Source organism: Sus scrofa, chromosome 16 (genome assembly GCF_054392235.1).
Source record: "Sus scrofa isolate SSC_HxYL_T2T_F1_AM1 chromosome 16, Sscrofa_HxYL_maternal_Yorkshire_Landrace_v2.0, whole genome shotgun sequence".
Lineage (NCBI taxonomy): Eukaryota > Metazoa > Chordata > Mammalia > Artiodactyla > Suidae > Sus > Sus scrofa.
In genome coordinates, this window is record NC_139398.1 from 67482541 (window position 1) to 67506856 (window position 24316).

The 24316-nt window shown below is 40.9% G+C and overlaps 1 protein-coding gene and 1 non-coding gene across 4 annotated transcripts in view; both read right to left on the reverse strand.

Moving 5' to 3' along the window:
• Positions 1-2726: 2726 nt before the first annotated feature.
• RARS1 (arginyl-tRNA synthetase 1) overlaps positions 2727-24316 on the reverse strand; it is a 38352-nt gene continuing 16762 nt past the window's right edge. The window contains exons 10-15 of one of the 3 annotated variants that reach the window (XR_014830736.1): positions 15446-15624; positions 14487-14863; positions 10765-12461; positions 4637-4809; positions 4267-4514; positions 2727-2947 (exon numbers count right to left, since the gene is read on the reverse strand). Coding sequence is in view for 1 of the 3 variants with exons in the window: in NM_001244260.1 (NP_001231189.1) it covers positions 2838-2947; positions 4267-4514; positions 4637-4809; positions 10765-10870; positions 14754-14863; positions 15446-15624 (926 nt within the window). In the remaining 2 variants the exon portion in view is untranslated. 3 annotated transcript variants of the gene reach the window in all.
• LOC146395642 (U6 spliceosomal RNA) lies at positions 23119-23222 on the reverse strand. The gene has a single exon (XR_014831644.1). It is a non-coding gene; the product is annotated as a U6 spliceosomal RNA (small nuclear RNA).

Consider the following 24316-nt stretch of genomic DNA (forward strand, 5'->3'; position numbering starts at 1 on the left):
CCTCCTCGCCAGTTTTACTTTTGGTAACCGTAAGTTTGATTTTCAAATCTGAGTTTGTTTCGGGTCATTTTTATTAGACTCCACATTAAGTGATATGGTGGTATTTGCCTTTCTCTTACTTCACTCAATATGATAATCTCTAGGTCCATCCATTTTGCTGCAGATGGCATTATTTCATTCTGTTATATGGATAGTATTCCTTTAAATATATGTGCCACATCTTTATTCATTCCTCTGTCAATGGAATTTAAGTTGCTTCCATGTCTTGGCTATTGTAAATAGGGTTGCAATGAAAACTGGAGCACATCTATCTTTTTGAATTATGGTTTTCCCTGGATAGATGCCCAGGAGTGGGATTGCTCGATCATATGGTAATTCTATTTTTAGTGTTTTGTGAAACCTCTGTACTGTTTTCCATAGTGGTTGCACCAATTTACATTCCCACCAGCAGCATAGGAGGATTCCCTTTTCTTCACACCCTCTCCAGCATTTGTAGTTTTTGATAATGGCCATTCTGACTAATGTGAGGTGGTACCTCATTATAGTTTTGATTTGTATTTCTCTAATAATGTTGTGATATTGAACATCTTTTTGTGTGCTTTTTGGCCGTTTGTCTTCTTTGAAGAAATGTCTATTTAGATCTGCTGACCATTTTTTGATTGGGTTGTCTTTTTGATATAATGCTGCATGAAATGTGTGTTTTTGAGATTAACCTCTGTTGCTTCATTTGCAAAGATTTTCTACTATTCTGTATGTTCTCATTTTTTAAAAAACGGTTTCCTTTGCAGTTTAATCAGGTTCCATTAGTTTTTGTTTCTATTTTCATTACTCTAGGAGATGGATCAAAAAAGATACTGCTGTGATTTATGTCAGAGTGTTCTGCCTATGTTTTCCTCTAGTTTTATAGTTATCTGGCCTTAAACCTAGGTCTTTAATCCATTTTGTTTTTGTGTGTAGTGTTAAGGAAATGTTCTAATTTCATTCTTGTACATGCAGCTGATCAGTTTTCCCAGCACCACTTATTAAAGAGATTGTCTTTGGAGTTCCTGTTGTGATTCGGCAGTAACAAACCCAACTAGTATCCATGAGGATGTGGGTTTGATCCCTGGCCTTGCTCAGTAGGTTAAGGATCTGGTGTTGCTATGAGCTGCAGTGCACATCGCAGACGTGGCTTGTGTTCCGACCCCTAACCTGGGAAATTCCATATACCTTGGGTGTGCTCCATCCACCCCGAGACTTCTTTTCCATTGCATATTCTTGCCTCTGAATATATTTCATACCACTGAATTATGCCCTTAAAACGTTAAAAGTAAATCTTATGTTAAGCTTATTTATTTAGTGAAGCAAATATAGTGCTTATTAAGAGAAGAGAGAGAAGAAAGACAGTTGTGGACAAAGCATGGCTCTGGGGGGTCGAGGGTGTGTCACTGGTGACAGAAAAACAGAGAAGACTGTTAAACATATTTTACAAGAAAATATTGGGAAAATGTTAAATAGGTTTTTCCTAAACATTCTGATGCCTTTCTAATCTCTTTTACTTTATATTTTTCAGTTATTTCTTTGGTAATTGCCCTGGGATAAGTAACACCTTAACTTATAACCTGCTTCAGAGTGATACCACTTCATAGCAACAGTGTACAAAGTCTTTGCTTCTGTATAGCTGTCTCCCAGTCCCTGTTGTTTCTGTGGTTGTCAATCCTATTATGGATCCCTTGCATTTGAGTAGCTTCTCTCTTGCTGCTTTCAAAGATTTTGTTTGTCTTAGACTTTTCAACAGTTTGATTATGCCTCAAAAAGGAACTCGGAGTTTATCCCATTTGGAGTTCACTGAGCTCCTTATATATGTGATGTTTTTTCATTCCATTTCATTGGGAATCTTTTAGCCATTATTTTTTCAGATATTTTCTGCTTCCTTCTCCCCTCTCCTCTGGGGCTCCCATTATACATTTGATGGTACACTACAAGTCTCAGGCTCTGTTCATTTTGTAAAAATTTTCATTCTAAGCATTAATATAATCCTTGCTCAGAGTGTATAATTTCATTTGGCCTATCTTTAAGTTCTTTCTTCTATCTGCTCAAATCTGCTGCTGGACCCCTCAAGCAAATCCTTTATTCCAGTTAATTGTATCTACCAACTCCAGAACTTCTACTTTCCTTTTTTTTTAGTAATTTTTTTTTTTTTTTTTTTTTTTTTTTTTTTTTTGCTATTTATTGGACCGCTCCCGTGGCATATGGAGGTTCCCAGGCTAGGGGTTGAACTGGAGCTACAGCTGCCAGCCTACACCACAGCTCACAGCAACGCTGGATCGTTAACCCACTGAGCAAGGGCAGGGACTGAACCCGCAACCTCATGGTTCCTAGTTGCATTCGTTAACCACTACGCCTCAACGGGATCTCCTTTTTTAGTAATTTTTATCTCCTTATTGCTAGTGTCTATTTGGTTAGATATTTATTCTCAAGATTTCCTTTATTCTGTGGACATGTGCATAACTGTTTGTAAATGGCAGCTATTGTCAAAACTCATGTAGATCATTTCTAAGGCTCCCGTGAGCTTGGAAACCCTTGGGAACAGCATGGTACAATGCCATTAATGTTTATTAAGCATTTGTTTTTCCAGAATAAATGGCAATGAAGGTGTGTTCTTGGGGACTACAGTAGGGCTGGATAAATGGAAAGTATTTTTTTTTTCAAAAGCCTAGTTGTGAGAAATAACCACACGTTCTGTCAACAGTTGACAAATTTCTTTTACTTGTTTTTATATCCACATGATTGTAAAAAAGCAAACAATGCCAATGGCCACTTTGGTAAAAACACACAGTGTTTGAACCTAAGGAGGATTACATTCTTTGGACAGGCTTTATTCCCAGGATATCAAACCCCTTGGCCATGACAGCAGCTACTGCTTTGCACAGCAGCAAACGCCACATGTTCACCTTCAGTACTTCTCCTGAGAAGACAGAAAAAAAACCCCATAGTAGTTACTTTTTCCTTTTGCAAATCACTATTAAAGAATATTTACTTCTGGATTTTACTGAGAAGTGAATATTTAACCCATAGATATTCTGAGTCTTTGACTAGAATCACTTTTACCCTAAACTATGTTTTTAACGAATAGTGAAAGAGAACGCAAGGCCTGCATTGATTCGACTGTAATTTTTTTCTGTCTTTTTGCCTTTTCTAGGGCCGCTCCCAGGACATATGGAGGTTCCCAGGCTAGGGGTCTAATCAGAGCTGTAGCTGCTGGCCCACACCACAGCCACAGCAACTTGGGATCTGAGCCGCGTCTGGGCTGTAGGTTAAGGCCAGGGATCCTTAAGTCACTGAGCAAGGCCAGGGATCGAACCCGCAACCTCATGGTTCCTAGTCGGATCCGTTAACCACTGAGCCATGACAGGAACGGCTCGGTTGTAATTTTATCTTTCTTTTAGAGTTGTTTGCTAGGCCTCATGTGGTCTGAATTAACTCTGAATTTTTTTTTTTTTTTTGGTCTTTTGTCTTTTTTCAGGGCCACACACATGGCATATGGAGGTTCCCATATGGGTCACACTGGAGTTACAGCTGCTGACCTACACCACAGCCACAGCAATGCCAGATCTGAGCTGCGCCTCCAACCTCCACCACAGCTCACAGGAACACTGGATCCTTAACCCACTGAGCGAGGCCAGGGATCAAACCCACAACCTCATGGTTCCTAGTTGGATTCATTTCCACTGTGCCATGATGGGAACTCCTAACTCTGAACTTAAATACCACAGTGGTGAAATTTTTTTTCCTAGTGAAGTTTTAGTTCTTAGGTGGGACTCTCAGAAATGCCCACTTTCCCTGTAACACATGAATTCAGTTTTATTCCATTAACTATGTAACATGATAGAGCAGAAAGCGGAAGAAGAGATACCATTTTTTTCTCCCAAGGGTAGCTTTCCCTATCAAGAACCATTCTGAGACCCTCAGTCACACTTCTTTTATTGACAATTGTTCTATTCCTAGGGGTCTTTCAATTGTTTCTCTTGGGAGCCTTAGGATCTCATCCCATGTGCCTGAAGGTGGGGAAAATAGTCTGGAAAAGGGAAGGATCCCATTTATGCTTTTATTAGCACTAGCTCAGTTCTGCCTGTTGAATAGCACATGGATTACTGTGTAACTGGTTGTGGGGAAATGGGGGGAGGGGTTCACAAGCAAAATGAATTGAAAACCACCTACAACCAATTCAAATAAATACCTTGTTGGTGTCCAATCCCCAATACGACTACTGGATGAGCCACTTACCAGTCTGTCGATCTTTTTCCACACAATAGCAGCTATCGTAGAATTCTGTGAAAGTAGTTGCCAGCTCATAGATATAATCACAGAGAGTGTGCAGAAATAAGTCATCTAAAATCTTCTGCAGAACCTCAGGGAACCGTAAGATGCACCGGCCTAGTTTCCATTCCTTCTCATGGTCCAAAATGATCTTGGTCTCTCGAGCAGCTTTCTGGAGCATCTCTTCATCAATATTGGCGAGACGGGCAATAGATCTGAAAAATCAGACAACAGGTAAGTAGTACATTCTTTTCCTTTGAAAACATGAAATAAGCAGTGACAGACAGAAACCATCATTATTTGATCCAAAATAAAACCATGTTGTACCCACCATTACCTGATTCTAGTGAAGGCATACAACAAGTAAGCAGCTGTATTTCCTCTATCATCCAGCATTTTGTCAAAGGAGAAGATATAGTCATTCAGGCGGTTATGGGAAAGATCAGCATATTTGATACAGCCGTAAGCAACAGACGTCTGAGCAGCCTTCAATTCCTCTTCGGTTAAGACCTTTTGGAAAAACAAACAAACACTTCCTAAGCAATTTTTTTTTTGGTCTTTTTGCCTTTCCTAGGGCCGCTCCCATGGCATATGGAGGTTCCCAGGCTAGGAGTCCAATCGGAGCTGTAGCCGCTGGCCTACACCAGAGCCACAGCAACTGAGATCCAAGCTGAATCTGCAACCTAAACCACAGCTCATGTCAACGCCAGATCCTTAACCCACTGAGCAAGGCCAGGGATTGAACCCGAAACCTCATGGCTCCTAGTCAGATTCGTTAACCACTGCGCCACGACGGGAACTCCCTAAGTAATTTATTTATTTTTATTACTCAAATGAATTTATCTTATCTGTAGTTGTATAATGATCATAACAGTCGGATTTCACAGGATTTCCATCCCACAGCTCAAGCATATCCCCTCACCCCCCAAACTGTCTCCTCTGGAGACCATAAGTTTTTCAATGTCTGTGAGTCAGCATCTGTTCTGCAAAGAAGTTCAGTCTGTCCTTTTTTCAGATTCCACATGTCAGTGAAAGCATTTGATGTTGGCCTAAGTAATTTTTTTAATACTAATGACTGCTTTGTCCTGCTGTCTCAGAGGCAAAAGATGGTGTCTGAAGCATGTAATGGTGCTCTTTAATCAGTAAATGTTAATACTGACACTGAGGTAGGAGAACACAGACCAATTTACAAAGAGAATAATGAAAATAAAACTCATCAGCGCTGCATAACAAAGACAAACTTGATTTGTAAATTACGATGTGTCAGCTTGAATACTTTTTCCCCAATGTATTCACCAGAAGTGAAACTGAAAGCACCAATTATTAGTTTATATCCATTTCATTCCATAAAGATCCTGAGGTAGCTTACAAGAAACAAATACAGTAAAACAAAAACAAAAAACTAGGGTCAGGTAATTAATTTCAATCCCAACAGGGTGTCAAGAGTTGGAAGGAAGAACTCACTGTTTTGCTAAATTTAGTCTTATATTTTAAAGCATTATTAGGCCACATGTAAGTAAGTAAGGATTTCTGTTCTGGACATGATGCAGTAGCTTGATGCAGACTAACCATTTCACCAAAAGCAGCTATTTAAAAAGCTGAATCAATTATATGAAACAACTATTTGAAGTCACCAACAAGCATCGACACAAGGACAGGATTCAGATAACGAGGGAGCATGCTGCCAGCCAGAAAACTTAACAATGAAAACGACATTATCTGGAACTTTTATAATGTTTCATTTACAATATCAGATGGAATGACTAAAAACCAAGGAGGTGAGGTGGGGGGAGGGGGTGGAGGAGGAAACAAGTCAACCCGAAAAGGGCAACAACAACAACTTTAAGGTCAGGAATTGTTTAAAGAATACTTATTAAATACAAAGCGGATGAACAGTAGTAACTTTACTGATGGCCTTAATTAACAAGTCTACAAATAACAAACACTGGAGAGGGTGTGGAAAAAAGGGAATCCCCTACCCTGCTGGTGGGAATGTAAACTGGTAAAAGCGCTTTTGAAAACAGTATGCAGGTTCCTCAGAAAACTAAAACAGAACTTCCCTATGATCCATGATCCCACCCCTGGGTGTATATATACAGCCAAAACTATAATTCATAAAAGCTACCCACACCCCTACAATCACGGCAGCACTATTCACAACAGCCAAGGCACGGAAACAACCTCAATGTCCAGTGACAGATGAATGGATAAAGAAGATATGGGACTGGGACAAGAGGGTGAAGTAGAGGGATTTAAGCTCAGCTCCTCTCACAGAAACCCCAACCTTAACATCTAACTGTTGAACGACATCAATAAAACAGACTGGAAACTACCAAAAAAGACAGCCTAAACCCAAAGACACAGACGAAGCCACATCAAGATGGTAAGAGGGGCACTTCTGAGATATATGCAATCCCACACCTGCCGGGTGGGGGATGCACAGACTGGAAAATAACTATCACAGAGGCTCTCCCATAGGAGTGAGAGTTCCAAACACCATGTCAGGTGCCCCAGTCTAGGGGTCTGGCATTGGGAGGATCCCCCTCACCCCACCAGAGCATTTGGCATTGAAGGCCAGTGGGGCGTGGGTGCAGGAGCTCCACTTTTGGAGGGCACACACAGGATTCCATATGCACCAGGTCCCAGGGCAAAGCACAAACTCCATAAGAATCTGGATCAGACCTGCCTGCAGGTTTTAGAGGGTCTCGGTTTTAGAGGGTCTCCTGGGAAAGCAGGGGGCACCTGTGGCTTGCGGTGGGCAGGACATTGGAGGCAGAGGTCTTGGGAATATTCATCTGTGTGAGCATCCCTTGAGACTGCCATTTTGGAAAAATCTGACACCACCCAACAGGACTGAGAAGTCCCAAGCAAAATAGGAACACAGCCCCACCCAAGAGGAAACAGGCTGCCAAGTCCTCCTAGGCACACAGAGACAAAGCCCCACCCATGAGAGGGATGACTCAGCTCCCCCTACAGTGGGCAGGCTCTGCTCCCTCCTATCAGGAAGTCTGCAACAAGCTCCTGTACCAACTTTACCCACATGAGGGAAGTCACCAGAAGCAAGAGGCTACAACCATAGGGTTGTAGCCTTCAAAAAAGAGACCACACAAAAAGCTATACAAATGAAAAGGCAGAGAAATATACACCAGAAGGAACTAGACAACCCCCAGAAAAACAGCTAAGTGAACTGGTGATTAGGAGCCTCAATGAAAAAGACTTCAGAATAATGATAATAAAAATGACCCAAGATCTTAGAAAAAAAAACTGGAGGCAAAGACTGATAATTTACAGGAAACACTAGCAAAGAAATTTAAAAAAACTTCATTAGAAGAAATCCATAGCAAAAGAAACTTAAAAAACCTCATTAGAAGAAACCAATAGCCGATTACAGTGAGGCAGAAGACAGGCGGAAATCACTGCGCAGAAAGGAATGATGAAAAAAGAATGAAAAGAAAGGAGCACAGTCCCAGAGACCTTTGGGACAACATTAAATGCACCATCATTCTCATTATAGATGTGCCAGGAGGAGGAGAAAGGGCCTGAGAAAATATTTGAAGAGCTAATAGCTGGAAACTTCCCTAACATGGGAAAGGAATCACTCGCTCAAATCCAGGGCGCACAATGAATGCCATATAAAATAAAGCCAAGGAGGAACACCCAGTGACATATATTAATGAAACTTACCAAAATTAAAGACAGAGAAAATACTGAAAGCAGCTAGGGAAAATCAGCAAATAACATACAAAGGAACCCCAATAAGGTTATCAATCGATTTTTCAGCAGAAACTGCAGGCCAGAAGGGAGTGGCATGATATACTTAAAAAGTGATGAAAGGAAAAAACCCTCCAACCAAGAATACTCTACCCAGTAAGGCTCTCATTCAGATTTGAAGGAGAAATCAAAAGCTTTTCAGACAAGCATAAGCTAAGAGAATTCAGCACCATTAAACCAGCTTTACAATACTAAGGGCACTTATACAGGTAGAAAAGAAAAGGCCACCAGAAACAAAGTACAAGTGAGAAGGTTCACTGGTAAAGGGAAACATATAGTAAAAGGTAGGAAATCATCCACATATAAATATAATATCAAAATCAGCAGTCGTGAGAAGAGGGTACAAATGCAGAATAGAGGAGATGCATTTGCAATTAAGAGACCAACAACGTAAAACAGTCTTGTATATACATAGATTCCTATATCAAAATCACAGACTTGTGGCCCTCCAAGGGGGAGGGAGTGGGAGGAACTGAGAGTTTGGGTTTAGTAGATGCAAACTATTACATTTAGAATGGATAAGCAATGAGGTCCTACTGTACTGCACAGGCAACTGTCCATATCCAATCTCTTGGGATTGACCGGGATGGAAGATAATATAAGGGAAATGTGTATATATATGTATGACTGGGCCATTTGGCTGTACAGGACAGACTGGCACAAAATCATAAATCAACTATACTTTAATAAAATTTTTTTTTTTAAAAAGGAAGGGGATAAAGATGTTTTCAGATAAACAAATGTGAACATAATTTGTCACCAGCTGCACTACCAAAAAAATATTAGAGGGAGATACTCAGATTGAAGGAAAATAACTCCAGATGGAAGCAAAAAATTGCAGGGAGGAATAAAGTTCACAGGAGAAGGTAACTATGTGGACAAATATAAACGGATAGTTTAAAATGCTGTACAAAATAACTGAACAGATGCTTCACAAGAGATATCTAAATAGCCAATAAGCAAAAGCAGTCAAAAGCATTTCATTAGTCATCAGAGGAACAGAGGGAGATACTAATACATGTTCACCAGAAAAGCTAAAAATAAAGATATGGGGCAAATGGAACAATCATACATTAGTGGTGGGAGTACACAATGGTTACAACTCTCTCCTTGGCAGTTTTTTAATGAAGTTAAGCATAAGCCTATCCTACAACCCAGCAATGCCATTCCTAGATATACATCCCAGAAATGTACCCATAAAAGGGCTTGAACAGCAATGCTGCAGTTACTTCTCATTGATAACAGTCAACAAACAGAAAGATCTCTAATGTCCATCAACACAAGAATGGATAAACAAAATGTGTTATATTCACACAACATAATACTATCATCAAGCAATAAAGAGAAATACTACTGATACCCCTGGAAAAGAACATTAAGATTTCATTTATATAAAAATCCTTGAATAAATAAAAGTGACCTACAGCAACAGAAAACTTTCTGGGGTGACAGAAATGTAACTTGACTGGTTGATATTAGCAGGCATATATGTGTGTAAAATCTATCAAGCTTTCTTTACATGTTACTGTATGCAAATTAACTTAAAAAAATACTAGCTCAAATGGCCAAATAAATGAAAAACTCAAAGCAGTGTTTGTTATCATGCAGACTGAACAAAACTGATTAGGTGACTAAATTTTCCACTGTTCATGTGACTGTGCCACTTGAGCCTGACCAGAACTAAAAGGCAAAGCCATTCTGGAGATACCAACTGGGTATACCTGAAACCACCTACCAAAATAGAGGAAAAAAAGATATTTTACATTTCATCTTGCTAACAATGGAAAGGGAACAGGGGAGGCGAATGTAGCCTTTCTGCCTGCCTTCATGCTCTCTGGATTACTGGTCATCTACCCAAACCAAAGAGGATGTGTATGTGCGTACTTAAAGGACCGTTTTTGTTTGTTTGGCACTTTCATTCTGTTCTGTGTCTCCTTCTGTAATTTTACTTTTTTTTTTTTTTTTTTTGCTGTGCCCATGGCATGCAGAAGTTTCTGAGCCAGGGGGTCAAACCCATGCCATAGCAGCAGTGACAATGCCAGATCCTTAACCTGCTGAGCCACTAGGGAACTCCTATTCTTCTGTTTACAGTAGTTATGTTCATTCCAAAATACCACTTGACTTGCTGGAAAGTAAAAGACCTAAGCCTTCTTGAATCTCAATCCCTGACCTCTATTATTCTCATTTTAAAACACTTTGTTCAATGTTTCACTTTGATATATTTCTTCCAAATTCCAAACAAATCCAACCACAGTCCTTTCTAAGGCCATGGAAGCCATTATGTTGCCTACTCAGTAGTCTCGGATGATAGGTGTTTCCTGCTAGACTACTCTACAAATGCTCCCAGAGAAAGGAGCTCAGCAGATATACATGCTAATATAGGCTGGGGACCTAGACTGCCTCAATCTTTAATATTCTCCCATCACTGGTTCACAGCAGTGACAGGTGAAGCACAGGTACTATGACTCATTAACAAAGGAGGAAAAGGCTATCTGGCCTTCTCTAATAGCCAGGAATTGTATTTTCACAATAAATACTCAACAATTCATAAAACTGTGCAAAAAAATCTAAGTACTATAAGCCTGTCATAACTGGACTGACTCAATAATTCTTCCTGGTTCTCTCAACAAAAACAAATGAAAAGTCATAACACAGGCATGGTATGCAAAATAGAAGTTGGAGTCCCTGGGTTACCTTGTCTCTTTCCTTTTCCTTCAATTTGTCCATGGAGCGTTTTAGTCCTTCTTCCAGAAGGTCTATGAGGCGTACTGTTTCACCTGATCGTGTTTTAAACTTCTTCCTAATAAAAATGTAAAGGTCCCAATTAAAGAGATTTTGAAGCAGAACTTCCAACTTAGAAAAAATGAAAGCTTCATACTGCTTTATTTGACTGACAATCTGGGAGGATGCCAGAGGAAAGGGGGCACTTTCAAGTGTCCTTCCATCTATGAGCCTCAACTCAAAGCATATTCTACACTTCAGGCCCTTAATTACATTTTCTACCCCTTCACCTTCACAGTCCCTACAATGGAGAGAAAGAAAACACTAGTTAAGTGGTTCATTTTCTTGAACACAAAGTTTGGCTCAGCTGTTTTACCTTCTTGGACAATGATTAATTACACTTTTGCTTCTAGAATTGCTTGGAAAATAAGCAAATGCTTAAATCATAATTCTACCTGTTCAGCGGTAACCAACACTAGAAGCATGTCAGCATCAGCCTGAGAACTTTAAAAGTGGATGCCAGGGCTCTAGCCATACCCAGTGAGATCAGAATCTTGGTGGATGGGGCAAAATTGGACTTAAACTATTAAAACAGTGGAAGTTTGCAGGACACCAAGTCTGTAAAGCCTTTTTCTTTAAGTTTAAAATCCTTCAATTGCGACAATGGTACAAAGGAGGCATGCTTTTCTGACACAAACTCTGCCGAAGTAATTGTGATACTTCTGTTAACATTATGTGATCAGAGTTGCCTTAGGATCATTTTGCCCTTTATTAATTACAAAATTAAAACTCCTTTATTATTCCAAAAATACATTGTTATACTTCATGGCTTTCCTTACGCCACCCCCTCAAGTGTCCAAAAACTGAGAAATCTATGTCTCTGAAATGACATCCATCATAAAGCTTAGCCAAAATGCTAAGGAAGCCTTCTTAATGTTACCGCTTTGCAGTAACTAGTCTTGTCCATTACTTCTTGCCTGTGTCTGCTTTAAATTTTTGTGTTTTTCTGGGCTGGTCTACTCCTCTGATCAGTGGTTCTGCTAAGAGGGATGCGTTATCTGAATACCAAACGAGCTTTTCAAAAAACAGATGCTTAGGAGTTCCCACTGTGGCCCAACAGGATCGGTGGCATCTCTAAAGCTCTGGGATGCAGGTTCAATCCCCAGCATGGCACAGTGGGTTAATGATCTGGTGTTGCTGCAGCTGTGGTGTAGGTTACAACTGTGGCTTGGATCTGATCCCTGGCCCAAGAACTCCATAGGCTGTGAAGTTACCCCATAAGTCAGTGACTCTCCCGGTAGGGCCTGGCTCCACAGAGAACTGCTCTGCTTTGGATGACAGGCTTCTTCACGAAGGAGCAGGACATGGTCTATGTTATATTCATATACACACCGGAGCACCCACGCAACAGCAGATGCTCAATAAGCAGGGAGATGATCAAATAAAATGTAATCATAAAAAGCCTTAAAAAGGGAGTTGCCATTGTGGCACAGCGGAAACAAATCCGACTAGTATCCACGAGGATGCGGGTTCGATCCCTGGCCTCACTCCGTGGGTCAGGGATCCAGCATTACCATGAGTTGTGGTGTAGGTCGCAGACGTGGCTCAGATCCCAAGCTGCTGTGGCTATGATGTAGGCCGGCAGCTGTAGCTCCAATTTGACCCCTAGCCTGGGAACTTCCATATGCTGCAGGTGCGGCCCTAAAAAGCAAAAAAATAAAAATGAAAAAAAGCCTTAGAGGAGTTCCTGTTGTGGCGCAGTGGTTAATGAATCCGACTAGGAACCATGAGGTTGAGGGTTCGATCCTTGGCCTTGCTCAGTGGGTTAAGGATCTGGTGTTGCTGTGAACTGTGGTGTAGGTTGCAGGCACAGCTCAGATCCCGAGTTGCTGTGGCTCTGACATAGGTGGCAGTTACAGCTCCGATTCGACCCCTAGCCTGGGAACCTCCATATGCCGTGGGAAGTGGCCCTAGAAAAGGCAAAAAAAAAGCCTTAGAACCTTAGAAAAATTCACTAACATTAGATGGTAGAATATGAGCAATTTAATGTCAATATTTAAAGCTGCCCCTGGCTAACTATCACTGATATTTTTCTTTATTAATGGTGTAGGACACCATAATTAAATGACACTGAGTGCAGAAATATAACACAACCAAAAAATGAAGAAAAAAAATCCCTTAGCCATTACATGATAAATGAATTAAATGTCAATATATAAACACTGGTGATAAATATCAGACATAAAAGCATATTTGCCAGTTTCCTCCCAAATGTAGGAATAACCACCTAAATGTTAGTCAAAAAACCCAACAGTTAAGAAACTAATGGAGTTCCTGTTGTGGTTCAGTGGGTTAAGGATCTGGTGTTGAGTAGGTTGCAGATGCAGCTCCAATTCGACCCCTAGCCCAGGAACTTCCATGTGCTGCAGGGATGGCCATAAAAAGAAAAAAGGAAAAAAAAAGAAAGATACTATAAAGCAAGTCTTCGAGCTCCCTGGTGGCTCAGTGGGTTGAGGATCCACACTGTCACAGCTATGGCATGACCTGGGAACTTCTGCATGCCACGAGTGTGGTCAAAAAACACCAAACAGGAGTTCCCGTCGTGGCACAGTGGTTAGCGAATCCGACTAGGAACCATGAGGTTGCGGGTTCGGTCCCTGCCCTTGCTCAGTGGGTTAACGATCTGGCATTGCCGTGAGCTGTGGTGTAGGTCGCAGATGCAGCTCGGATCCTGCGTTGCTGTGGCTCTAGCGCAGGCTGGCAGCTACAGCTCCAATTGGACCCCTAGCCTGGGAACCTCCATATGCCACGGGAGCAGCCCAAGAAATGGCAAAAAGACAAAAAAAAAAAAAAAAAAAAAAACCAAAAAAACAAAAAACAAACACCAAACAAAAACCAATACTCAACTCAGGGGTTAGTTTTTCAGCACTTTCTTAGGACAGTGCACATCATAAGGACCCAGTGTCTTCAAATTACAAGAGTGCAGCCCTACAGAAGAGTCACATGTTCCAACTAAACTAATGTTTGATCCAAGGCATTGAGTCTCCACATAATCTTGTGTCTAAAACAAATACTCTGACACACCTAGCCTGCTCCCCCCCCTCCTTTTTTTAAAACTGTTTTTCTTCTCCCCCACCCATGTACCCAAAGCATGTGGAAGTTCCCAGGCCAGGGACAGAACCTGAGCTACAGTTGCAGACTATGTCACAGCTCTGGCAATGCTGGATCTCCAACCCACTGTGCCGCCGTGGGAACTCACTGTTTATTTTTTCTTTCAGCCTGTGTTTTGCATGCTTAATTAGGGCTTCTGTACACTGGCTTGTTAAGCATCTTGAGGTACTTCATGTGCTTTTTAGAAACATTACTCACTTTTGTGTGATGGTAGTATTTAGGCCATGTCATCAAATCTAAATGCCATAGATTTTAAGATGTGGTGATTAAATTATCTAAGTGATTCTAAGACACTATTAGACCTAAGATGCTAAAAATTTCTCTAGGAGTTCCCATCGTGGCTCAGTGGTTAACAAACGCGACTAGTATCCATAAGGACAAGGGTTTGATTCCTGGCCCCACTCAGTAGGTTAAAGATCTGGCATTGCCGTGAGCTGTGGTGTAGGTCGAAGGCGAGGCTCGGATCCCGTGTTGCTGTGGCTGTGGTGTAGGGTGGCAGCTGTAGCTCCGATTCAACCCCTAGCCTGGTGGCCTCCATGTGCCGTGGGTGCGGCCCTAAAAACAAACACATACACAAAAATTTCTCTAAATTCTTCCTAAAAGACATTCTTTGGCCGTGATAAGACACAAGTACAAAATAGCTCAGTTGGGTACACCATTACAGTGTATGCAGACTAAAGAAAACTGTGGACTTTCTTAGTTCTAATATTGTATCAAGTGAAACATTAGCCTCCTTCACAGAAACCTGGCGTCAGGCATGTCATTACCATCTTCAGATTTTCCAGACTTACTTGTCTTCCCCCAGCACCACACCAAATCCAGCATGAGACACTCGAGTTACTTCAGGGTCATACCAACCCATCATTTGAGCAGCACCAAATACTGCCTGGAAGTGCAAAGACTGGAAAGAAACAGAAAGGGGAGGTTACTTGCAAAACTTTTTTTTTTTTTTTTTGGCCTCTCTGAGGCATATGAAGTTCCTGGCTGGGATCAGATCCAAGCTGCAGATGTGACCTATACCACAGCTGAGGCAACACTGGATCCTTTAACCCACTGAGCCAGGCCAGGGACTGAACCTGCATCCCAGCACTGTAGAGACGCTGCTGATCCTGTTGCACCACAGCAGGAATTCCACTTGCTAAACTTTTTGTTGACTAAAGCTATTCTGCTTACAAATGAAAATTGGTGAAATTCATTCACTCAGAAATCTTGTTAAGGAAAGAAAAGCTATAAAAGCCCTTCTTTATTCCTTATATGTGAGAAAAGTAACACCCTTTCCAGTTTATGGAGACAAGCTAGAAAGCTGAGAAATGTACAAATTTGGCCAACTCCAAACCTTGTTCTTTCTCTTCTATTACATTACTTTTCTGAATTTTTGTTTTTGGGGAAAATTCATAGGGTCTTCCAGTGCCAAATGCCTCACCATACTGTCTCACTCCCATCAGACAATGTAAACTAAACATACACAAATCTACAAACTCACTTGTCCACTGTCTACCACATAGATGATCATATCTGCTTTTTCCTCAAACAGTCTTTGCTTTATAGTAGCCAGGTCAGATGTATCATAGGTATACCCTCCATCTGATTTTACTATGGTTAATGGTACAGGACATCCTGGAACAAACACAATCTTTCTGCCATCATCCACTTGTACAAATCCTAGAAGAAGAAAAAACAATAATGTCAAAAGAATCCTAAAGAAATACAAAGGCACAGCATTATAGGACGTTTATTAGAGAGCTCAAGAAATCACAGAAATAAATTTCTCAATGTGACCTAGTATGAGCCTTGGAAAATGACCACTGTCAAGGTTGTCTGGGCACCCAGGGTGTGTTCAGGACACAGGTGAGATATCCTGACAGTTTTCTGGACCAGCACTACACTCGGCTCTCAAATGAAGAGGATCTCACTGGAGCCCACCTGCTCAACCGACACACAACACAGAAATCTGTGCTTTGTTTTCAAGCTGGAGCCATAGGCTGCTGTTCTTTGGGAGAAAGGTGCAATTTCTGTCATTACCTCTTAAAATGTATCAAAAATTAAAACTGTAACGGAGTTTGGGAAACAAACACGGCAAGATTTACCATTTGGAATGATTAGTGGAAAGAAAAAATAAAATCATATATTCATGATGAAAAAGGCAAAATTCTTGGATGCAAGAAAGGACAGGAAAGAACATAATGGTAATAATAGCTATATTTGAGCACTACTGTGTGCTTAAATACTATGCTAAGTCAAATTCAACCTTCACAATAACTATGCAGTAAATACTATTATTACTGCCTTTCTTAAAAAACAGTTTAGGAAACTGATGTTTAATAAGGTGAAGACAATATAAAATAGTGGTTAAAAACGAGCTCTGAGGCTAGAGTGCTCAGGTTTGGAGCTCAGACTTATCGGCTATTAGCTATGTAACCTTGGGAAGTTACTGTCGCTTTTCTTATTAAGAGCTCATTATCTTAAATGTATGGTCCCTAGGCTCCAGAATGTGATTAATAAATATCACTTCTCGTTCAAGGAATCAATTTTCCTTGGAGATATTAGAGTGGCTGAATTCAGATCTAACCTGGATTTCTAAGGTGGGAAATGTATGCCAGAAAACAAGTGAATTATCAAAGATTCAGGGGATAAGAAAAACAAAAGGGAAGCCAATTTGAAGAGGCCACCGTTAAACAACAATGGGACAATCTGAACATTAAAAAAATAAAGGCAAGTAACTGGAAAATATAAGAGGTATTAAACCTGATAAACCTGATTTATAATAATGCTATAAATAATCTAGTCATCACATCTGGACGATATTAAGAAACCAATTTAGGAGTTCCCTTGGTGGCCCAGTGGTTAAGGATTTTCAGTGTTGTCAATGGTGTCACTTGGTGTCCTTGCCTGGGAACTTCCACATGCTGCAGGTACAGCCAAAAAGGAAAAAAAGAGAAAGAAACTGATTTATTATTCTGAAAATTGACAAAGAAAAAAGCATTTATAGTGCCTGTCTTCTATGAACTGTAGCTCAGGATAACCAAAACATTACGTGACAAAGTTCTGCATAGGAGAATTCCAGGTTAATGAAGGAATGACAGAAGGCTACCACTTTCCAACCTCTAATAAAGTAATGGAACAAAGTCATGATCAGCAACAGCTGCTAAAACCACTGGGGGAAAGTCTAATGGGGAAATTAAAGGAGAAGTCAGGCTGATAACACCTGAACCCCCTAGTTCATCTTAACATCAAAAAAAAGAATCAACCAAAAATTGGTGTTCTTGCAAACAAATAAGATAAAATAAAAAGTGGAAGAAAACACAGACCAGAATTTAAATCAAGCTTCTTCAGAAAACACAGATGAGAGGAATTACATTAATAATTCTGTGTGGGAAACTGCAAAACAAATGGCCCAGTTTCTTCATCATCAAATAAGGAAAGGGGGTAGGGATGGGGAGAAAAACCTATGACTTAGAGAATTTAAGATACATATTAAAGATATAAATATTAATGTGCAGACTCTGAAAACAATCCTCGTGATTAGAAAAGAATATGGATCACGACACTGTGGCAGGATCACGATGGCGGAGGAGTGAGACGTGGTGCTCACCTTCTCCCACAAACACACCAAAATAATCCATCTACATGTAGAACAATTTGCACAGAACAGCTCCTGAACGCTGGCAGAAGACCTTAAGCCTCCCAAAAGAGCAAGAAACCCTCCACATAACTGGGTAGAACAAAAGGAAAAAAGGAATCACACCCTAAACAAAACGAAAAGACAACCCACAGAATGGGAGAAAATATTTGCAAATGAATTGACTGACAAGGGATTACTCTCCAAAATTTATCAACACCTCCTACCACTCAATACCAAAAAAATGAACAACCCCATCAAAAAATGGGCAGATCTAAACAGGATGCCAAAAACCACATGACAAGATGTTCAACATCACTCATTATTAGAGAAATGCAAATCAAAACCACTAGGAGGTACCACCTTACACCAGCCAGAATGGCAATCATCAAAAAGTCTACAAACAATAAGCGCTGGAGAAAGTGTGGAGAAAAAGGAACCCTATGACACTGTTGGTGGGACTGTAAATTGGTGCAACCACTGTGGAAAGCAGCATGGAGATCCCTCAGAAAACTAAAAATAGAATTACCATTAGACCCAGCAATCCCACTCCTGGGCGTCTATCCAGAGAAAAGCATGACTCAAAAAGACATACATATTCCAATGTTCACTGCAGCACTATTTTCAATAGCCTAGATATGGAAACAACCTAAATGCCCATCGACAGAGGAGTGGATCCAGAAGATGTGGTACATATACACAATGGAATATGACTCAGTCAGTCAAAGGAACGAAATACTGGCATTTTTAGCAACATGGATGGACCTAGAAATTATCATGCTGAGTGAAGTCAGTCAGACAATGAGACACCAACATCAAATGCTTTCACTGACATGTGGAATCTGAAAAAAGGACACAATGAACTTTTTTGCAGAACAGATATTGACTCACAGATTTTAAAACCTTCTGTTAATTTCAAAAAAAAAAAAAAAAAAAAGAAAGAAAGAAAGAAGGAATCAGGATGGGACTAGCACTTCTGAAAGAGGAAAGGAACCTGCACCCTGGAAGGCACCTAACTGATGGGAAGATCAGCTGAGATGGAGGGACCTCAAAGCCTCAGAGAAAAGCACAGCAGCTGGACTGAGGAGGGCAAAGTAGGGAGCCACAGAGGCCATTGGTAGCACCTCTCCAGACACCACAGCCTGAGATGCTCAGGTGGGAGCTGGGCACTGGAGACTCAGGCTCTGGAGGTCAGCTCTGGGGAGAGAAGTGGTGTGCCATGGGCTTGGCAGTGGAGGGCCACAGCTGAGGGAACCGGGAGGAGGTCTGGGCCAGCAGGAGAAGCAAGGCGCCATTGCTGGGGAGGACGAGAGGAGGAGGGCGGACCACCATAGGAATAACTTTCTCTGCTCTTGCAGTCTCTGGAGGATGGGGTGCCTTTGGTGCAAGCCATGGGCAGAGAAGCGCCTCCTGTGCAGGCTAAGCGCAACAGGGCACCTCTTACATGGTCTACAGGTGGTGGGGGCGAACACCACAGTCATCACAGACTCTAGAGGAGGGTGTGGCCCGCCACCACTAGGGGTCTGTGAACAGGTACCACCTGAGGCCCAAGTCACATCAGAGAGTGGCATAGAGGAGGGCAGTGCAACTGAGCACCACCCACTGTTGCTCTCACTCCCCTGGGAATGCACACGCCCTGCTGCTGCCACTGCCAAACCCTCTGGGTGCTGCCTATACCTGCCTGGGGGGTCACTGCCACTTTGCAGGGCCCTGCAACTAGGAAGAGCTTGTGCCACCTCCCCATGGGTCCTTGCCACCTAGCCCAGCCTATTGCCTCCATCTCCCTGGAAGCACATGCGGCACCCTATCAAGGGGTAACAGCTTGCACACGCTGAGGAAAGTGAGAGCAAGCACCCAGAACAAAAACAGTCTTCAGGCCAAAAAATAATAGTAAGCCCTCACAGAATACCCAGGGGCGCTCATACATATAAACAGCCCTCTACAACTATAGTAGTTATTTTCCCTAAACTCACAGTATAAGAACAATATAAGCAAAATGAAGAGCCTCAGGAACCATTCCCAAATAAAAGGAGAACTCCCTTGAAGGAGCAAACAGTGAAACAGACCTTTTCAGTCTAAGGGACACTGAGTTTAAAAAGGAGACAGTAAAGATACTTAAGGAATTAAGAGCGAATATGATGGAATTAAGAGCGGATATGAACAGTAATGCAGATTACTTTTGAAAGGAACTAGAAAATATGAGGAGGAGCCAAGAAAAATTAGAGAATTCATTTAGAGACACAAGTTGAGTTAAATGCACTGAAGAGCAGAAGGCATAATGCAGAGGAGTGACTTGGAAGACAGAAAAATGAAAATCATCCAATCAGGACAGCAGACAGAAAACCAAATGAAAAAAAAAAAAAAAACAAAACATGAAAGCAATATAAGAGATCTATGGGATAATATAAAGCAGGCCAATCTACGTATAAGGATTCCAGAAGGAGAAGAAAAAGAAAAGGGGATAGAAAATATATTTGAAGAAATTATGGCTGAAAACTTCCCAAATCTAAAGGAAGCATATATCAAGACACAGGAAGCACAGAGGGCTCTGAACAAGTTGAACCCAAACAGGACCACACCAAGACATATTATAATAAAAAGAGCAAAAGTTAGGAGTTCCCATCATGGCTCAGTGGAAAAAAATCTGACCAGCATACATGAGGACATAGGTTCAATCCTGGCCTCACTCAGTGGGTTAAGGATCCAAGTATCCGGGGTTGCCGTGAACTGTGGTGTAGTTTGAAGACGTGGCTTGGATCTGGTGTTGTTGTGGCTGTGGTGTAGCTGGCAGCTACAGCTCCGATTTGATCCCTAGCCTGGGAAACTCCATATGCCAAGGGTGTGGCCCTAAAAAAAAAAAAAAGGTAAAAGTTAAATATAAAGAGAAGACTCTAAAGGCAGCAAACAAAAAACAGAGTTAATTATAAGGGAACCCCCATAAGGCTATCAGCTGATTTCTCTACAGAAACACTACAGGCCAGAAGAGAGTGGCAAGATATATTCAAAGTTCTAAAAGAGAAAAATCTGCAGCCCAGAATACTCTACCCAGCAAGAATATCATTGAAAATAGAAGGAGAAATAAAGAATTTCTCCAACAAACAAAACCCATTCTAAAAGAAATACTGAAAGCACTCCTCTAAAGAAAAAAGTAGAAAGAAATAGAATGGAGGAAATCACAATTGGAAAGCAATCACTTAAATAAGCCAGTATACAGATCTAAAAGAAAAAACAAACAAACAAAAAAACAAACTATTGTTTTTTTGGGTTTTTTTTTTTTTTTTGGTCTTTTTGCTATTTCTTTGGGCCGCTCCCGCGGCATATGGAGGTTCCCAGGCTAGGGGTCCAATTGGAGCTGTAGCCACTGGCCTACGCCAGAGCCACAGCAACTCGGGATCGGAGCCACATCTGCAACCTACACCACAGCTCACGGCAACGCCGGATCGTTAACCCACTGAGCAAGGGCAGGGACTGAACCCGCAACCTCATGGTTCCTAGTCGGATTCGTTAACCACTGCGCCACGACGGGAACTCCAAAACAAACTATTGTAAAAGTGACGATAAACAGGAGTTCCTGTGGTTGGCGCAGTGGTTAACGAATCCGACTAGGAACCATGAGGTTGGGGGTTCAATCCCTAGCCTTGCTCAGTGGGTTAAGGATCTGGCGTTGCCGTGAGCTGTGGTGTAGGTCGCAAACGCGGCTTGGATCCCGTGTTGCTGTGGCTCTGGCGTAGGCCGGTGGCTACAGCTCCAATTAGACCCTTAGCCTGGGAACCTCCATATGCAGTGGGTGCGGCCCTGCAAAGCAACCCCCCCCCCCAAAAAAAAACAAAATTAAAAAAAAAAAGACACAAACAACTTAACCTACCACCTAAAAGAATTAGAAAAAGAGAACAAACAAAACCTAGTCAGCAGAAGGAAAGAAATCATAAAGATCAGCAAAGAAGTCAATAAAATAGATATTCAAATACAAAAGAAAAAAAATCAATAAAAACAAGAGCTGGTTCATTGAAAGGGTAAACAAAATTGACAAACCTCTAGCCAGACTCACCAAGAAAGAACTCAAAATAAGAAATGAAAAAGGAGAAATCTCAATGGATACTGCAGAAATACAAAAAAACATAAAAATACTATGAACAATTATATGCCAACAAATCTGATAACTTAGAAGAAACGGACAACTTTCTAGAGACATATAGCCCACCAAAACTGAGTCAAGAAGAAATATATCAATTGAACAGACCAATCAACAGAAATGAAATACAGTATGTAAGAAAAACTTTCCCTAGGACCAGATGGCTTCACAGGCGAATACTACCAAACATAATAAAAAAGAACTTATATCCACCCTTCTTAAACTTTTCCAAAAGGTTGAAGAAGAAATAACCCCAAAGACATTCTATGAAGCCACCATCACCCTAAAACCCAAAGATACTACCAAAAAAAAAATTGTAGGACAGTATCTTTTTTTTTTTTTTGGTGCTTTTTAGGGCTGCACCCAAGGCATTTGGAGGTTCCCAGGCTAGGGGTCCAATCGGAACTATAGCCAATAGCCTATGCCACAGCAACACAAGATCTGAGCTGCTCCTGCGACCCACACCACAGCTCATGGCAACGCCGGATCCTTAAACCCACTGAGTGAGCCCAGGGATTGAACCTTCATCCTCATGAATACTAGTTGGGTTCATTAAACACTGAGCCACAATGGGAACTCCCAGGCCAATATCTTTGATGAACACAGACTTAAAAATGCTCAACAAAACTTTAATCAACTGAATCCAACAACATATAAAAAGATCACACACTATGACCAAGTGGGATTCATCCCAAGTTCACAAGGATGGTTCAACAAATGCAAATCAGTGTCATAGACATTAACAAAAGACAAGTCCAAAACTACATGATCATCTCAACAGATGCAGAAAAAGCATCTGACAAAGTCCAATATCCACTTGTGATAAAAACTCTTACCAAAGTGGGTATAGAGGGAACCTAACATAATAAAGGCTCACAGCCTTTATAAAAAACCCACAGCCAGTGTACTACTCAATGGAGAAAAGCTGAAAGCCTTCCCACTAAAATCTGGAACAAGACAAGGATGCCCACTTTGACCACTTTTATTCAACTAGTATTGGAAGGCCTAGCCACAGCAATCAGACAAACAAAAGAAATAAAAGCTATCCAAATTGGAAGAGAAGAGGGAAAATTGTCACTGTATGCAGATGACATGATACTATACACAGAAAACCCTAAGGACGCAACCCAAAAAATACTCAAACTGATCAACAAATTCAGCCAAGTAGCAGGATATAAGATTAACTTTCAGAAATCAGTTGCATTTCTGTATACAAACAACGAAATATCTGAAAAGGAATAAAAAAATATAATACCTTTTAAAAATCACACCCCAAAAATTAAATACCTAGAAATAAACCTGACCAAGGAGGTGAAAGACTTATTTGCTGAGAACTATTAAACATCAATCAAGGAAATTTTTTTTTGTTTTTTGTTTTGTCTTTTTGCCTTTTCTAGGGCCGCTCAAAAATATGGAACGCTTCACGAATTTGTGTGTCATCCTTGCGCAGGGGTCGTGCTAATCTCTGTATCGTTCCAATTTTATTATATGTGCTGCCCAAGCGAGCACAACATTAATCAAGGAAATTAAAGACGATTCCAGGAAATGCAAAGACATTCCATGCTCCTGGGTTGGAAGAATTAATATTGTTAAAATGGCCATATTACCCAAAGCAAGCTAAATTCAATGCAATCCCTATAAAATTACCCATAACATTTTTCACAGAACTACAACATACAATCCAAAAATTTATATGGAACCATAAAAGACCCAGAATTGCCAAAGCAATACTGAAGAACAAAAACCAAGCAGAAGGCCTAACTCTCCCAGACATGAGACAATATTGCAAAGCTACAGTAATCAAGACAGTGTGGTACTGGTACCAAAACAGACATACAGACCAATGGAACAGAATATAGAGAACCCAGAAATAAACCAGACACCTGTGGTCAATTAATCTTTGACAAAAGAGGCAAGAATATAAAATGGGAAAGTCTCTTCAGCAAGTGGTGCTGGAAAACTGGACTGTTGAAAGTAAATCTATCAAACTAGAACATACCCTTAAACCATGCACAAAAATAAAGACTTAATACAAATGTCTTCTTAGTCTCCCAAGGCAAAAGAAATAAAAACTAAAATAAACAAGTGGGACCTAATCAAACCTACAAGCTTTTGCACAGCAAAGGAAACCATTAAAAAAAACCCAAGAAAACAAAAAACAAAAGACAACTTATGGAACTGGGAAAATAGTTACAAACAATGCAACCAACAAGGGCTTAATCTCCAAAGTGTACACACTCCAAACAGCTCACAAAACTCAGCAGCAAAAAAACCAAACAACCAAATTGGGCTGAACACCTGAAGAGACATTTCTCCAAAGAAGATATACAGATGGCCAACAGGTACATGAAAAAATGCTCAACATCACTAATTATTAGAGAAACGCAAATCAAAACTACAATGAGATACCATCTTACACTGGTCAGAATGGTTATAAGTCTACAAATAAATGCTGGAGAGGGTGTGGAGAAAAGGGAACCCTCCTACACTGCTGGTGGGAATGTAAATTGGTATAAACACTACGCAAACAGTATGGAGTTACCTCAGAAAACTAAATATAGAACTACCATGTGGTTGAGCAATCCCACTCCTGGGCATATAAC